This window comes from Pteronotus mesoamericanus, unplaced genomic scaffold (genome assembly GCF_021234165.1).
Source record: "Pteronotus mesoamericanus isolate MK-2021 breed Mesoamerican mustached bat unplaced genomic scaffold, CSHL_Meso_final scaffold_36, whole genome shotgun sequence".
NCBI lineage: Eukaryota > Metazoa > Chordata > Mammalia > Chiroptera > Mormoopidae > Pteronotus > Pteronotus mesoamericanus.
The window spans coordinates 5753354-5772157 of record NW_026555313.1 but is presented as its reverse complement, the minus strand read 5'-3'; the positions used below and the strand labels follow the sequence as shown (position 1 = coordinate 5772157).

The 18804-nt window shown below is 40.0% G+C and overlaps 1 protein-coding gene across 1 annotated transcript in view; it reads right to left on the bottom strand.

The window, feature by feature from the left end:
• Positions 1-7804: 7804 nt before the first annotated feature.
• LOC129086097 (glutamate dehydrogenase 1, mitochondrial-like) overlaps positions 7805-18804 on the bottom strand; it is a 67774-nt gene continuing 56774 nt past the window's right edge. The window contains 2 exon segments of the mRNA XM_054592598.1: positions 7805-10381; positions 11036-11206. Coding sequence (XP_054448573.1) covers positions 8633-10381; positions 11036-11206 — 1920 coding nt within the window. The 3' untranslated portion in view covers positions 7805-8632.

Here is an 18804-nt window from a genome sequence, read left to right as displayed (position 1 = left end):
CAACAACTACTCCCATAAGCATTAAGCCTCCAGGACAATAAGCACCAAGAATCCACTTAAATGTGTTGATTTTATGGCAAAGTAAGGCACTAAAATTCTCTAACTTTTCCATAGGTTATTCCCTGATGATGCTTCCTGTAATTGCTCTCCCTACTCCCAAATCTACAGGGGTCTGTTGACCACAGAGACAGAGTTTTTGATCTAACTAGATATAACACATCTAGGCCACAGTTGCCTTTCAGCTCCAGGCTCAGAAGAGCAGCAAAGCCAGGTGGGGCAACACCATGGCTGACGTCAGGACAGGCTGCATTGACTAACGCCCCCTGCCCCCACACTGTCCAATCAGTAAAGGCTGCCACCCTGAAAGGACACACCTGGAGAGCTGATAAATATTCCAGTGGGATCCTCCTCTGAGAACTCTTTTAAAAAATCTTCATCTTTAGGAAACAGATAAAAACCTGTAAACTAAAGCTCCCAATGCATGCTCTCTTTTTCTGAGGCAGGGGCCCCCAAACTTTTTGGCGCCAGGAACAGGTGTCTGGTTTCATGGAAGACAGGGAAGTGGGTGGTGCAGGACAGGAATCAGGGCTCAGATGTGCTTAGCTCGTGGCCCAGTTCCTAACAGGCCATCGACCAACAGCAGCTGGTGGCCCCAGATAATGGGGACTCCTGCCCTAGAACATGCCCGTGCCTTTCCTCCCTCTTTCTTCCCTCAAGATTTTACCTTTGCTTCCCCCCCCCCCCCCCCCCCTAAGCTCCAAGGGCCCTTCCTTTGCCCCTTTAACCTGTTTCCTGAGTACATGCATTCCCAGCTGGCTCACTTTTTTTTTTTTTTTACTTCTGTGGCTTTCTAAATAAACTTCTGCTAGTATTTGCGTTCTTGTCTCTGAATTTTTTCTCAGTCAAACTCAAGGACTGAGATGTACTTTGCTGGTAACATTTTGTCCTATTTGCTGTTACCAGTTTTGATCAAGAGTATAAAACTGAGGTATGTATTTTATAAGCACCAAGAATCCACTTAGATGTGTTGATTTTATGGCAAAATAAGGCACTAAAATTCTATGTCTTTTCCGTAAGTCATTCCCTGATGATTCTTCCTATAATTGCTCTCACTACTCCCAAATCTACATCTCTAAGTATACCTTTGCAGTTTCTGCTCACTGGACATCTTCACAATGGCTATTCCAAAGGTACTATAAGTTCAACATGTACCGTTTGCTACACTTCATCTTTTTTCCTAAACCTTTTCTTCAAATTGCAATTTCTGCCTTAGCTGGCTGAGAAAGAAACTTGACATGCAATCAGTCACCAAGACACCTTCCTGCTATCTCTGGTGTTCACCCTCTCCTGTCTAGCCCCAGCTTCAGTGATAAGTCATCTCTCATTGCCTGGCGATTAAAACAAGCCCTTAACTTGTCTCCATGGCTCCAGTTAGTCGTTCTCTAATCCATGATTGCAGCCAGAGTAATCTTTCTAAAAAAGCAAGTCTCATCATTCTCTCCAGGCCTTAAAATCCTTTAATGGCTCCTCATTGATTAATGGATGGAGTCCACACTCCTTGGTTTACCAAACCAGTCTGTTATCTCTCCAACCTTACTGATTGTGAGATCTTTTGCTCCTGGAATTATGCGCCAGTCAAGCTCAACTTCTTTAATTTCCCCTAATGGGCTAGTGAGAGGGATCATCAGGAGTTCAAGAGGTCTCTGTGAGGTTTTCTAGTTTAATTCTGATGATTTTAAAAAACACTATAAGCATGTTTTGAATCATCTAGATGAGTAATTTTCAAACTTTAGTACACATAAAAATCATCTCCAGGTCTTGTGAAAGGGCTGGCCTTTTTCAGTATGTCTTGTGTGGCCCAAGGTATTTCTAATAGCTCCTAGGTGATGGCAATGCTATTATTCTGTGGACCACATTTTGTACAAAGGTTTGAATGATCACTTTCTAATTGAGTTCTATCACAAAATTGTCTCCTTGTTATAGACTAATGAGTAAAGAAGAAAGGAGATTTAATATTTTAAACAATACATTCATTACAAATGAAGACCAAGTAATGTCACAGCTCACTATGTGAGTAAAGATCTAGCAATGGTTCTAATAAAAAAAAAAGGTGATGAAAAAATTGAATCATCCTTCAGCACAAATTAATATAAGCATATTAAGCTCAAGAGTCAGAGGAATCACATGGTGTGATTTCAGCAAGAAATAGTACTCATACAATTAAATTGATACTGTTATTTGGAATGAAATTAGTTTTATATATATTTTATAATTAATCTATCAGTTTTGGTTTTATAATTATATAATAGCTATGAACCTTAGGATTTATACTTAGGGATATGTTTCTGCATAGTTAAGACAACAGTTTTATTGACTCTAGGGTAAAAGAGAAATTTATGCCTTTATAATAGATCTAAATACATCACACAATTTTGAGAAACACTGGACTAAGCCAAGCTATCTCCTTGCCTTTACTCCTGTTACCTCTTCCTGGAGTACCCTTCTTTAATCGCTTGTCAACCTTGATGCCCTGTTATTTCCACTGAGCAGACAGCTGTTTTTCCCCATGGCTTTTTTTCAGAGACCTGTGGTCAACTTTACACTAAAATTGTGTACTGTCTTATTTTTTTTCATAAGACGTAAACTTTGCTGAACACTTGACTGTGTGTGCTTGCTTACTTTGTTGGCTGTCTCTTCTATTCTAAGAACAAAAGTCTAATCTTCATCTAATTTGTACTTGATCAGTGCTTTGCATAACATGCTTGCTCGATAAATGCTTTCTTAATGTATGAATCAACATAAAACTTGGCTTGCTCTTTCCTAGGCAGAAAGAATATATCAACACACCATGTGTTCACATCTGTGGGTGAAAAAATTATGAGGATAAAATGATTGTAATATTTTTCTATGTGTAATATGGTAATTTGAAAATTTTACTTGACTCCTAGGGAATCTGATGAGAAGTCTGGATTTTCGTTAATTTTCCAGAGATCTGATTGTTGAAGTCAAAGGTTAGAGAGTTTTCAAACAACGTGAAAAGAACATTGTGATTACATTTTGGTTGATGCATCATCACAACTAAAAATAGAATGGAAAGACTGAAAAATCTGTGCTCAAACCTCCAGCCAAAGTATGGTTAGACATTATGGGAGAGTTGGAATTGCGGCTAACTTTCAACTTGGAGTTATGCAGAATACATTCTGTGGCCCATAGAGGCTTCTGGGTCCAACTTCCTTGTGTCTTGGTTTTGCCATTCAGTTTCTGTTAGCACCTTTATTGGAGCTGGAAGAGGAAGTGAAGCTGTTTGCCTTTAAGAACACAACAAAGCTTGAATTACATTTGGTTTTATTTGATAATGAAACTGATTTTCTGACTAATGTATAGAAAGACTACTTCCTAATACGACCCTCTCTGAATTAACCAGGATGATGGACAGTGGGGGGTTGGGGTCAGGAGGAGGAGCTAGGGACCCAGAATGGATTCTATCCAATTCTGTGCTTGATGTATAAACATGACTGTAGTACTGCGCAAATACTGTTTCAGAGAATAGCTTTAATAGAACATAGATGGGCTGGCACACTACAGAACTAGATTTTTATTTCACATGCATAGCTTCTGCCACTTTACTATCAGAACAAGATTCTTTTGACTCTAGAAGCCATAAAAATTTGTATAAAAAAGCAAGTCTTATCATTCTCTCCAGGCCTTAAAATCCTCAGTGGTTTGGAGGAAAATTAATCCATTTATGGCTTCAACTGAACATTTCTCTACTTAGAATAAACAATCTAAGAAGGTGATTTCTCTTCAAACTCCTCAAAGTTATTTACTTAACTCTCTAGCAATATAAAACTATACTCCAACCTCATGATTTTATTTCTCTTCCTGGAATGTCTATCCCCATCTGTGATGGTTATTTTTATGTCAACTTGATAAGGGCTATGATGCTCAGATAGCTGGTAAAACATATTTCTTGGGTGTGTCTGAGGGTATTTCTGGAAAAGATTGACATTTGAATTGGTGAATTGAGAAAAGCAGATGGCCTTTCCTAATGTGGCTGGATATCATCCAGTTCACTGAGGCTGAAATAGAAAAAAAAGAAAAGTTGGAGAAAGGGCAAACTTGCTCTCTCTGTCTCAGCTGGAACATTCATCTTTCCTGCCCTTGAACTCTGCTGAGACTTACACAGTCACCCCCTTCCTAATCCTCCCACCCTTTTCCATTTTCAGGCCTTTGACTCGGACTGTATTACGTCAGAGGGTCTCCTGGCTTTTCAGCTTGCAGACTGAAAATTGTGGGGCTTCTCAGCCTCCTAATCACATGAGCCAATTCCTATAATAAATCTTCATATATATCTTATTGGTATTTTTCTCTGGAGAATCCTAATGCACCATCCAAGGAAAAATCATTTTTCAAAACTCTACCCAGATATTACCTCATTCAAAAAGTTTCCCAGCCCTCCCCGGGGGTGGTTACCCACTTTCTCCTCTAAACAAGCTCTGTTTTGTGTGGGCCTCAAGGAGGTAGGTAATATACATTTTATTTGTCAACCTGATCTCATAAGGGAAGGAACAAATAAGTGTAGACATGTGCAATATGAAATCCATAGTATAGTGGAAAGAGCACTTGACTGGGAGTCAAGAGATGTGGTATCAAAACCCTCCTTCTCCGTATGGCCAAGTAAAGAAATTTCTCCTTTGTACATTTTATAGATCAGGTTTGCACGAGTGATTTTCCCCTTTGGGAATAGGGTATCCACGAATGTGTGTGCCTGCTCTCTCACCCAGTCCCTGACACAATGAGCGTGTGTTCAATGTCCACTATATTGAGCTAAATTAAACATGACCTTCTTGTTATTGCACCAATACTGCCTTTTGTGTTTCACACACAGAATCTTGGTGCAAAATTGCAGGCCCTTTTCCATTTGGTAAAGAAGAAGACACACAGACTAAAAACAGATTTGTCCTATTTATTTTCTGATGTGTCAAGAAATTGTCCATTCCACATGTCAGAGGATGGTTATTTAACATCACTGTGTATTTAATTTACTGTCTAGCATTGTACTTAGCTTTCCAGGCTAATTTTCCTTAATGTCTTTGCTCTACCTGTAAATTGTGTTCCTTTCTAAATGGTTTCCTCCTCTGGGTGTCCCGCTTTTGAGATAGATATCTAAACCACAATCTGCATTCTGAACATCTTAAATGCCTGTGCACTAACCACAGCTGTTTATTCCCTGTTTCAACAGGAACAAATATAGTCACCAATTTTTGCCTTTTAAGGTAGCAACCCAATTTAATACTTGGGGGCCGGGGAAAGCCGTCATAGTCCTAAAAGACACAAAAATGTGAAAACATCAGGGCAGTCTGTGTTCTTTCAACATTCACACTGAAGACTAAAACAATGTTTATACGACATTATTTAAGGGAATAAGAACAATTTTGTGGTAAACAGTATATCTAAATGATTGTTTTGGGGGGCAGCTTTTGAAATTTTATCATGCATTGTGGTTTTTCAGAGCTCAGTTTATATTGTCTTTACCCATATGTTTTTGCCAGATGAGTTATGGGTTATGGGATATGATTGGAGGTCATGTAATTAGTATCTTCGCATTTATCAAGTGACTTTACCTGGTGCAGTCTTAGCTGTATTTCTCTAATACCAATTTTTTAAAAAGTTTTTATTTATTTATTAGACAGAGGGGAAAGGAGGGCGAGAAACTTCAATGCATGGTTGCCTCTCACTCCTCACCCGACTACTGGGGACCGGGCCCACAACCCACGCATATGTCCTGACTGAGAATTGAACCGGTGACCTTTTGGTTCACAGGCTGGTGTTCAATCCACTGAGCCACACCAGCCAATTTTTACTCATAATATTGGGAACTGTCATGGTATTCCTTGAGCAATAGTTACACCTTGATGTTTTTACAGCTCTTTCTACTTTGCATATTTTGTCTTACTTAACCCTCTGTATTAGAAGGCTTGCAGATGCAAGTGACAAAAACCAACTTGAACTATTATAAGCATTATAGGGGATCTTTTTGGGGAGAGTAAGAGCTTAATTGAAAACTTCAGGGGTAAATAGGACCTTAAAAATGTCAGGATTAAGGTGTTTTCTGTCTATCTCTAATTCCCTTACTCTCAGCTCAGCTTTTCTCTCTGATAAACCCAAAGAGCGCCAGCTTTGGCTTCACAGGTTTCTTAGTGATTGCTACCTTTGGAGCAAAGCTCAAGAAGGATTCCAAGTGGCCCTTTGTGAATCATGTGCCCATCCCTGGGTTGAATCACAGTAGAGAGTGGGCTGAGATATTCTGATCGGCCAGGTTATTGTCACTTGCTAAGGCTTGTGATCTAGAGACTGGCGGGGCTCTCAGAAATAGCCAGTGTATCAAAACCGTATGGGGTAAAGAGATTTGGTTCCCTGATGGAAGAAAGATTTCTAGGAATTTGACAATAGACATCCCCTCTTTTAACCACAAACACTACAAGGAGTATTATTTTTCCTATTTTGAAGCCTCTGAGAGTTTGAATGGCCAAAATGAATACAGCTAGTAAATAGTTAAACTGATTCTCCTAATCTATTTTGTTCCTTTTGCTGATTTTCAGGTAAGAAAACACATTAACCACTTTAAAAAATTCTTCTTTCTCTTTGGAAGGGACACATAAATAGGCATATAAAATTGCCATCTCAAAGTAAAATAGTAATTTGGTTCACTTTATGACCTAGGAAGAAATCTGGAACAATTTCAAATGGTTAAAAATGACATTAAATGATCATTTTATATATTGAAAAATATTGTAGAAAAGAAACACCAAAATCTGCAACTATTTTGTTGTAACTTTTCTAGTCACTGGAAATATTCTGTAAAAAAAAATTTCATATTTTACTGTTAGTATTATTTTAAAATACATTTGAAAAATAATATCACCAGAAAAAGAGCCCCTTTAAAAATAGTACAATGTGTTTTTTAAAATACTATTGCACTGATCTCAAATTTCCCATTAATATTCTTCTGGGATATCTGGGTGGGTGGCAGAGAGTTGAGTCAGAATGACACAGGGTAAAGGGCAGAACCAGGTTAAGAAAGCAGCTTTTTGTTAAAGGGTAGCTTTAACTGAGGAGAAGGCCAGGACCAGGAGAACAAAGCAAAGGGTCAAGCAGTATCTTGTTAAAAAAAATAAAAAGACTAAGTATATGCACCTGACTTGTGATCTCTATTCCTAGAGACAGAAGTAACACAGTGGATAGCTCTTTCCCAAGTCCTAGCATCTCTAAAGCCTAGTTGTCTAGAACTATTTACATATTCAAATTTAACATATTGATTATTATATAATTCCATTATTAAGTTTTCTAGCTTTACAGAGTTTTTTTTTTTTTTTTTTTGGAAAAGGTAGACTTTTAATAACTGCTTTTAATACCAGGTTAAGCCATGCAGTTACAAAGTAGTTAGAAATATCTGAAAGGATATTATTGTTAAAGAAAGAAAAAAGCTCATTCTTACATAAATAGAATCTAGCACTTCATTGGGACACTACTATTCAAAAGGCCCTGGCAAAATACAACACTCAGCCTCAGGTGGTTTTCAGGCCATTGTTAATGAAGCTACGTGTACAACGTGAGGTTCCCAAATGAAGACACAAAGTTGAGATGAGTGGGGTCATTACGGGCAATGCTCAGAGCCACCAGTCAGACTCCAAAGATGGAGCCCAAGTGTTTTGTTTTTTTTCCTGGGATGCTCTATTTGAATTATTATGCAATCAGTCGACACAGATTTTCAAAAGAGAACAACTAATGAATACGAGGAGGTTACTGCATTCTTTGGACTGTATGTCATAACTGTAGTTAGTAAATTACAACAGTCTTAACAAAAATAGTCTTCATCATTTGATATTCAATGATTATGTATGAAGATACCTTAATTCACCACTAGGCTTTTTGTTTTGCTGGACAATATACTATCGATAAGCTATAAATGATACTGTTTTATGTTATAAAAATACTAGCTTTTTTCATTTATTATGTTTATAGGCATTCACTGCTTGAGTCAAAGTTAGGCTTGCTTATTAAATGATTAAAGGCAATTTTATTACAACAGGAGGTACTTAATTTATTCTAAAAGAATAGATAATCAGCTTTTATTTTTGTCTGCAACCTTTAGAATTGAGCGTTTTTTTGCTGATATAAAATGCCAATAACAGACTTGAGGACCATGCTACCTTCTGAAAATGCCACATATTGGCTTCATAAATGTGTCAAAGTTACAGCACATCTTAGACTTGTCCAGAGCTGAACCAAAAAGCAGCTGACTGCTCTTGGACAACAGGTGCTTTCCCGGGCAAAGCACTGGCTGTAGGGAAGCAGCCATAAAGCAAGGAAGTGCAGCTAGATAGAGGGACTTTTTACTTAAAGGCAAAATACCCAAATGTCTCTCTGGCACCTACTGCAGCTTTGTACATGATCCCCTAACCTTAATTTCTTTTTTCTTAAGGGGCTGATTTGCATTGACTTGTTGAGAATGGTGTACATTATCTAATAAGTAGTGAGAGAAAGAGATCTCTGTGGTTACATGTAAACTTGTGATAGGTCTACAGATGAAGAGGGGAAGAGGGCAGTGGAGAAGTCAGCTACAGTCCATCTATGGGAAGGTCACACCGGCTTCATTGTACACCCTGAAGACGTTCTCAATGGCATTGACGTAGGCAGCTGTTCTCAGGTCCAATCCCAGTCTATACTTCATGGCCGTGCGCATGATTTGCTGGGCTGAGCGCTCCATAGTGTAAGCTAAACCAGAGTGCACAATGTCTTTCTCGGATGCCCCCAATATCCTGTCCTGAAACCCCGCTGTGGGCACAACAGGGATAGTTCCACTGTGCTTTCCAAATTTTCTCTCCAAACTCTCTTGAACAGACACGAGCAAGTGGTAGTTAGAATCCCTTTCATATTTGAAGGTCAAACGGCCATAGCTGCCATGACTTAGGTTCTTCAGCCACTCAGAGTAAGACACTGTCACTCCTCCAGCATTCAGGTAGAGATCTGGAATAACCATAATGTTCCTCTCCAGAAAAATCTTATCAGCTTCTGGAGTTGTCGGTCCATTGGCACCTTCAGCAATGATCTTGGCTTTGATTCCGGGTGCATTGGACTTGGTCAGCTACTTCTCACTGGCAGCAGGGATCAATATATCACAGTCAGCCTCTAAGATGCTCCCTTCATAAAGCTTTGCCTTGGGGAAGCCCAGGATTGATCCATGTTGCAATTTGAAGTCTTCCAGTTCCTTTGGGTCAATACCATTTGGATTCCATATGCTCCCATTAGATTCACCAACACCAACACATTTAGCACCAAAGCAATGCAAACATCTCATTGAGTGCAGGCCCACATTACCAAATCCCTGAACAACAAATGTTTTATCTCCAAATCCTGGTGTCATTCCTAAAATGCTCATGTAAGACGCTTCATTGGTGAAGTTTTCAATCCCATGGAAAACTCCCCGGCCAGTAGCAGAGATCCGTCCATGGATTCCACCCTGACTGATGGGCTTACCAGTAACACAGGCATGGGCATTGATATCATAGTGCCTTATGGTGCTTGCATAGGTGTCAGCAATCCAGGACATCTCCCGCTTGCCTGTGCTCATGTCTGGGGCAGGCACGTCAATGCCAGGACCAATAAATCCCTTCTTAGCCAGTTCCATGGTGAACCTCCTTGGGATCTTTTCCAATTCATTATCAGTATAGTTCTTGGGATTGATCTTAACACCAGCTTTGGCACCCCCAAATGGCACCTCAACTACTGCACACTTATATGTCATCAGAGAAGCCAAAGCTTTTACTTCATCTACACTCACATCAGTGCTGTATCGAATACCTCCCTTGCAGGGTGTGCGGTGCTGGCTGTGCTGGGCTCGGTAGCCTTCGATGACCTCCCAGGAGCCGGAGCTGTCGTCGCGCCGGGTTGGGAAGGACAGGCTGAGCACATGGTTGCAGGGCTTAATGATCCTTAGGATGCCGCGCACTGGGTTCCGCTTCTGCTCCTCGCTCTCCCGGGTCTTGAGGTCCTCCACCAGCTTGTCCTCGACGATGCTAGCACCGCGGTCGAAGAAGCCCTCCACCATCTTAAAGAAGTTGGGGTCGTCTTCACAGTCAGCCGCCGCCTCGCTGTAGTGTCGCCGGGAGGACAGCGAGAGCCCCGGCTGAGGGGCGGAGGCAGCGGGCTGCCCGCGGGCCCTGCCCAGCAGCGCGGCCGAGTCGCCTGCCGCCGAGCCCAGGGCTGCGGGCCCGACGCGGGACAGCAGAAGCGCCTCACCCGGGCAGCGGTACAGGGCGGCGGGGCGGAGGCCGCGGGTGAGAGGAGCTCTCGGAAGCTCGGGGACCGCGGTGGGGAGCTAGAGTTTCTTAACAAGCTTCAAAAGCATCAAGCTTCCACCTAAAGAAATTTAGAAAAAAGTTGAATGAAGAGAGAAAGTCATCGATAGCAGTTTTGTGAAGAAAATAGTAGACAAGAACACCAGTATTAGATTACACTGAGAGAAAGAAAATGCAACTCCCTGAAGTGGGCTTACAATGTTGGTTGTAAAGAAAAATGAATCAGACTTTATGGAAAACCTTATTTAATAATCAAAACACGAGAAAATGTAAGTGTATCATTTTAGTGAAGCAAATGCGTGTATCACCATTATCTTGAGGTCTGACAGAAAACAATGACCGTAACCTAGAAATATTCCATAAGCAGTAAAAGCTTTTTAACCACCTAATTAAGAGTGTTCTCAAAAAGACAGCCCAGTACTTAAAATAGTCCTGTGGCGTTTTTCTGTGAAGATGGGACAATGTTTTTGGTGTTGCGGGGTAACTCAGGACACAGCCCCTCCACGACCTCAGAGAACAGGTGGCTGCCTGGCCAGCAGCCATGAGGAGCGAGGAACAGTCTGTATCTGGATGCCCCAGCCGTCTCAAGGCCCCTGTGTCTCAGGGCCCCCGTGTTTATCACGAAAGTGTAGAATTTTCACACGCTACTCCCTCCCTAACCCCTTAAGCAGCACCAAGGCTGAAGGCGGGGTGCAGTCTTTCCGCACCAATCGCCCATCAGGTGCACTGCCCCGGACCGTGAGTGATAAACAGCATGTCCACTGCATGTCCACGTCTGCGGGTCCTCCAGCTGGGTTTTTTTCAGAATACCACAAACACAAGTACAGCTCCCTGGTTTCGAGCTCCTGCGTTACATGTAGTAAGGAAGACAGGCACAAGCACGTGAGAATTTTAAAATGTTAGATGTTTAAAGTGAACACTACTTTCACAGTCCTTTGGGGAGTGGGGTGGAAGAAATACACTGACCAACCCTATGATGTCTGTAGAGATTTGACAATGTCTGTAAATTATTCAACAATACATAACAGGCTTGTTGGTTTAACTGTTCTCAAAATCTTTGTTAATATAACAACTTTAAATAAGGAGTGGGCTTTTTATACTGATCTTGGTTTTTTGTCTTCTATCAGTTTTTTCAGAATACTTCTAAAATGCCTTACTTTTTAGTAGCTAATGGTAATTTATGATAACTCTTCCTGTGTAAATCAGATCAGTTTTTGTTTTCAGTATCGGAAGGCAGAAAAACGAAGTGTAAATGTTAAAACGAAAAAGTTTATCATCTCAATCTCACTTTGGAATTCTCACCTGCATTCTTATGTTCTTACATCCAGAAAGTTAATCACGTACATTCTTACAAGCAGAGTTCTTTGCCGCCTAAAGCCAGACTGCTCAGGCAGGCACCTAGGAACTGGCTGACAAATACAGCAAGAGGTGCACCTGGAAAAGGCTGAAGGAAGAAGTGTTGGCAGAGGGATTCTGATAATATGCTTGCCTGTTGCTCAGTGCTTCCCTGTATTTATAAACTTTTACTACCCAGTTTTCAGATAGGCAAAGAATGTCCCTGATCCCTGCTGGAACAGCGTTGGCCATCATTTGTACGAATCAGTATGGACTAACAAAAATAAACTCTCTTAGGCTTCTTGGTATTTCACCTGTTTGAAAAAAGAGATGCTTCTTTATTTGCTAAGGGATGCAGGAAGAAGAGCTTGTGTGTAATGAGGATTGTTTGAGGAATTGGGCAGTTGTGTGGCAGCTATACCATCCAATTCACTCTATAAACTCTCTGAGAGCTTCACTGAGATGTTCTATTGCAACAAACTGGAAAACCTTTCAAGCTTCTCATAAGCAAACACGTTGACACTGGCATTTGTTTCTGACTTGGGTGAAAACTCAGAGTGATTTCTTTCTCTCTAGACCCAGCTATTTTAAGAACAAGAGTGTGCTGGTTTTTGCAAACAAGACAGATGCTTATTGCTATCAACTAACTAGATCTTTCAACAGTTACAAACTTGTTTCTTTATTGTCTTGTTTGGTAGGTAGGTCTTGGTTCATTTATGATTCTGTAGTCTTTAGTCCAAATGGGTATAAAGATTGGCATCAAGGAAAATGATGCTTTATTTCAAGCTATCTTATATTTCTCTTTGTGCTTGTATTTCTCCATCCCTAAAAATAATTTCAATGTTTCTTGGCAATTAACCAATCAATTTCAAACCTTTTTCAGGGCTCAAACTAAAGAAGCTACACACATTTTAAAATTATTTTTATGGGCTTTGCCATTTGGCATTATTTTTTATTTTAGCAATTTTCATGAGAGTGTACATGTAACAATGTATTTTATGTAATAATGCTTAATTATTATTATCTACTATTTATCCAATGATCTCATGCTAGCTTATAAACACTAATTAATTGAGATTTACAAAACCCTGTAAAGTGCCAAGTACAATGGCCAGGTTGTGTTTAACCACTTATTTCTCTAAATGCAGCTTTGAAGTCTTTGAATATTTAACTAGTGATTATACATCATGTTGCTATTTGGGAAGCTTGAGTGGACCCATTTTTATCTTGTTCCCATGGTTTTCAAATAAAGTTTTTATTCATGATTTCTGGAAAGAAGTACAGGAAATTTGACTAAGTAATTTTGACTTAGAGTTGAAACTACATCTTTAAGAATATTCAGATCATCGAGAAAGCTGTTGACATTTCAGTTCTCTGCAACTACAGCAGCGGTACACCTCATTATTCCCACTGCAGCATTTTACACAGCAGTCAGCCTGTTAGACTTCAAAGTCTGGCCCGCAGAGTATGTACACTGAGTTCACAAAGATTTGGGAGCCTATCCCCTCCTCTTCACACTATCTCTGCTTCTCTCTTCTGACCTCCTGTCCCAAATTGAAAGGATAGAATCGAGCTATGGGCTGATAATCCAGAGTCCAAGGGTCTTCCACATATGTTACTTAATGAATTGATTTCGCCTCTTTAAAATTGTTTTCTATACCAAATGCAAGCAAAGTAATACCTACCCTACCATTTCTCAACATTGGAACCATTATAAAATGAGATGATATGAATAGTTGTTTCTTTTTTGAGTCTGTGCATGGTTCATATCCTTTCAACAAATATTTATTCAATGCCTATTATGTGCCATGCTTTGTTCAAAGGGCTGGGAAAGTATCAGCGAACAAACTAACAAACAAACAATCATTCTCATGGAGCATATATCCTAGTGGACAGGAGGCGATAAATAGTAAAAATGTATAATGTGCTAGATGGTGATGTGTTACCAAGGATTCTGATTCAATACAAGTTACACCACTTATGAGCTATCTAGCCTTAGGAAATATATTAGACTTCACTATACCTCAATTTTCTAACTTGTGAAATAGGAAAAAGAATATAACTTACATTTTAGGGCTGTTTTGGAAATTTATAGCCTACTAATGTTGAGATGTTATTTCTGGCAGGGGAATTGTGGATGATTCTTATTTTCTCTTTTATAATAGCCTGCATTTCTGATTTTGTTCCCAATAAGAAATTTTTGCTTTTGTGATAAGAAAAAATGAAGTTATCCCCTCTCCCCCAATCAGTGCTATTAATATTGCCTTTATCAAAACATTGTACTTTGCTATTTAACGAGATTTATAGCAACTGTCAACTGGACAATAATCAAGGTGTCACTAAGCCAGTTGAATGATTGCTATGGTTCATTTCTTTAGTCAATTCTTTCTTTTTAAGGGTGAAAAGCAATTTTTAGGTAATCCAAAAATAATTAACAAAATCATAGAATCTCTAGGTAGTAAATGTCCTGAAAAACAAATTTTAATATTAAATTATATATGCCTATAATTTAATAAGTAGTAAAATATTTAATATGTTTAATTCTAGGAGATCCTCAAGGCCCCCTAGTCTTCACACTCTGCTCTTTTCCTAGGCAAACGTATCCAAAACAAAAGCTTCAATTATCAACTATAAAACATTCCTCAAATTTTAACTGTAGCCTAGAATTCTCTGGTCTCCAGATAGGGTTTTTTTTTTTTTTTTTTTTTTTTTTTTTAAATCAAGAATAAATATTTACACTGGAGGGAGCAGGACATAGGTTTTAAATATAAGAGAAATGGAGTGAGATCAGAGGCTGAAAGATATCATTCTACATTCAGCTCCTCCAGAAATAGAAGAAGACTCCTAGGTTGAGGGTGGAACGGAAAAGGGTAACAGGGTATGACCTCAGATGAGATCCAGGCAGATAGATTTCAGTAATCCACTTATAATTGGGTGCATGGTGGACATCAGGAAAACTCAAGATCAGGACATTGCCTAACTCATTCATGACTGTAACAGTGAGTCACCTGAAAGCCAAACCAAACCACAGACGTCACCCAAAGCCTGCAGTCCTGCGTGTCCACAGAAAGCATTGTATGTTGCCAACAGCAATCACATTGGTTGTTCGATTCTCCACCCCCATCCCCACCCCCAACCCTGCTTACAAAAGGCCAGGGTTCTCAAACACCAAATCTATTTATTTATTTATTTTTTGGTTATTATTTTTGTTTAATTGTAAAAATTATTAAATTTTTTTCCTCTGTCCAATTTTTATTTTTTCTTTTAACTTTCATTTTTTGTTCAAATACATTTGTCTCCACCTTCCTGTCACCACTTTCCTCTGCCCCCTCCCCGACCTCCCTCCCTCAATCCTTCCCCATTTTGGCTTTGTCCAGGGGTCCTTTATACATGTTCCTTGACTTGACCCTTCCCTTCCCCTTCCCCGCCCCTCTTCCTTCCTTCCTCTTGACTCTGTTGGTTTCTTTTTTCTTTCAATGTTGCTGGTTATATTTTCCTTGCTTGTTTGTTTTGTTGGTTAGGTTCCACTTATAGGTGAGATCATATGGTGTTTGTCTTTGGCCCCCTTGCTTATTTCGCTTAGCATAATGCTCTCCAGTTCCATCCATGCTATCATGAAGTTTAGTAGTTCTTTCTTTCTCCTGCGTAGTATTCCATTGTGTATATGTACCATTACTTTTTGATCCATTCATCTACTGATGGGCACTTAGGTTGCTTCTAACACTTGGCTATTGTAAATTGTGCTGCTATGAGCATTGGGGTGCATAGGTTCGTTTGAATTGGCATTTTGGGATTCTTAGTGTATAACCCCAGCAGTGGAATCACTGGGTCAAAAGGCAGTTCCATTTTTAGCTTTTTGAGGAAATTCCAAACTGTTTTTCACAGTGGTTGCACCAGTCTGCATTCCCACCAACAATGGACTAGGGTTCCCTTTTTTCCACAGCCTCACCAGCACATGTTGCTTGTTGATCTGTTTATGATGGCCATTCTGCGGTGTGAAGTGGTACCTCATTGTGGTTTTAATATGCATTTCTCCGATGGCTAGTGATGCTGAGCATCCTTTCATATATCTCTGGGCCCTCTGTATCTCTTCCTTAGAGAAGTGTCTTCCCAGGTCCTTTGCACATTTTTTGATTGGATTGTTTGTCTCCTTGGAGTAGAGTCATGTGAGTTCCTTATTTATTTTGGAGAGCAAACCTCTATCTGATGTATCATTGGCAAATATATTTTCCATACGGTTGGCTCCCTTTTCATTTTGCTGATGTTTTCTTTAGCCATGCAGAAACTTCTTATTCTGATGAGGTCCCACTTGTTTTTCTTTCCTTTATGTTATGTCCCTTGCTTTAGGGGACATATTGGTGAAAATATTGTTGCTTGGGATATCTGAGAGTTTCCTGCCGATGTTCTCCTCTAGGACTTTTATGGTGTTGTGACTTATATTTAAGTCTTTTATCCATCTTGAGTTTATTTTTGTGTATGGTGTCAGTTGGTGGTTGAATTTCAATTTTTTGCATGTAGCTGTCCAGCTCTACCTATACCACTTGATGAAGAGGCTATTTTTACTCCAATTTATGCTTCTGCCCCCTTTTCATTTGTGTCCAGAAACTTTTTGATTTCTTCTCTTATCTCATTATTGACCAATTCATTGTTTAATAGTGTGCTATTTAGTCTCCAGGAGTTTGCAAGGTTTTGAGGTTTTTCCTTGAGGTTGGTTTCCAGTTTCAAGCCCTTGTGGTCCGAGAGAATGCTTGTTATTATTTCAATTTTCCTGAATTTGTTTAGGCTTCTTTTGTGTCCTATCATGTGGTCAATCTTTGAAAATATTCCATAAGCATTTGAAAAGAATGTGTATTTTGTTTCTTTGGGATGAAAGGTTCCATATATGTCAGTTAAATCCATTTGATCTAATGCATCATTCAGTTCCACAATATCTTTGTTTATGTTTTCTTTGGAAGATCTATCCATTTTTGACAGTGGGGTGTTAAAATCCCCTACTATCAGTGTGCTGCTGTCTATATCTTTCTTGAAGTCCTCCAAGATTTTTCTTGTGTATTTGGGTGCTCCTATGTTGGGTGCATATAGGTTTACAATGTTTATGTCTTCTTGATGGATTCTTCCATTGAGTATTATAAAGTGTCCCTCTGGGTCTCTTTTTATGGCCTTTGTTTTGAAATCTATTTTGTCTGATATAAGTATTGCTACCTCTGCTTTTTTTTTCCTGTTCATTTGCTTGGAATATTTTTTTCCATCCCTTTACTTTCAATTTGTGTAGGTCCTTTGTTCTGAGGTGGGTCTCTTGTAGGCAGCATATGTGTGGGTCATGTTTTCCTATCCATTCAACTATCCAGTGTCTTTTGATTGGGGCATTTAGTCTATTTACATTGAGAGTTATTATTGATAGGAACCTATTCATTTTTTTCCCTTTGTACCTGTGTTCTTCTCTTTCTCACTCTTTTTCTTCATCTTCTTAAAGCAGTCCATTTAGCATGTCTTGTAGTGGTGGTTTGGTGGAGATGTATTGTTTTAGTCTTCTTTTGTCTGGGAAACCCCTTATTTCACCTTCCATTTTAATTGAGAGCTTTGCTGGGTAGAGCAGTCTTGGTTGCAGGCCTTTGCTTTTCATGACTTGGAATATTTGTTGCCATTCCTTTCTGGCTTGTAGTGTTTCTGTTGAGAAGTCAGCTGCTAGCCATATCAGGGTTCCCTTGTATGTTACTACCTGTTTCTCCCTTGCTGCCTTTAGGATTCTCTCTTTGTCTTTGATATTTGCCATTTTTATTATGATGTGTCTTGGAGTGGGCTTCATTGGGTTCCTCTTGAATGGGGCCCTCTGTGCCTCCTGGACTTGTGTGACTTTTTCTCTCCTCAAATGGGGGAAGTTTTCCATCATGACTTTTTCAAATGGATTCTCTAAGCCTTGCTCCTCTTCTTCTCCTTCTGGTATCCCTATTATGTGGATATGAATATGTTTCAGGTTGTCCTCCAGCTCGCTGATTTGATCCTTGGCTTTATCTAGCCTGCTTTTGATTCCTTCTACTGAGTTCTTCAATGCAGAAATTGTATTCTTCATTTCCTTTTGTGTCTTATTGATAGTTTCTATGTCCATTTTCAGGTTGATATAGTTTGCAGTGAGTTCCTCATAGTTTCCCTGTAGTCTTTTGTGATTCTCTCCCTGTAGTCTCAGTGATTCTCACTGAGTTCATTGAGTTTCTTCAGAACCATTGCTTTGAACTCCATATCTGATAGTTTACTTGCCTGTATTTCATTTCGTTCTCTTTCTAGGGATTTTTCCTTTCCTTTTTCTTGGGGGGTGTTTCTTTGTCTTCCCATTTACTTGTGAGACTCTTCTTTTTTTGCTTCTGCTTCTTAAATTGATCTGTCTTGATTTCCTGACTTCATGGTGTGAACTTCTATGATAGGAGACTGCTGTTTTTACTTTCTGGATTTGCCTCTGATGATGTCAGATGTTGACCACATCTGACTTTAGGCAGTCTGTTCTGAAACTTCCAGTAATCTACTGTCTGCAGCTGTCTCCTTCAGCTGTTAATCTAGTCACTCTGCACTCAGCAGACAGGCTTAGGCACCATGGGGAGGGGGCAGAGTCCATCCTAGGGGCAGGGCTATTGTGTCCTCTCACGCTTTTGCCACTCAGGGGAGTGGTCTGCCTGAGCAAGATGGTTGCTGCCTCATGGGGGATGAGTCAGCACTGGGATTCCACTAGCTGCTCTCTCATTTCTATCCCCAAAGCCTCCTTCCCCAGTCTCTCCCCAGGCATCTTCAGCCCACTCTGCCCCCGCCTTTGCCAGGGACCAGGGTAAGTGGCTGCAAATAAAAATTTATGCGTCGGCCCTTTAAAAGGTTCTTTGTGTCTCTAGCTGCCTGTCCCTGGTACAGAGCAACCCTGCTGCTTTTCGCAGCTGGCTTTTATCTGTTTACTTTTGGGCTCTGGTGCTATATGCTGGAGATCCCCACTTATGGTTTAGACCCTATTCTTCTCAGGGGGATCCAGCTGGCTGATTCAATATCCCTCTAGTGCCCCCAACTGTGGGCACCCCACCTGCCTTCTCGAGTCTCTATCACACTCCTTTCCAGTTAGGTTGTGCTAATG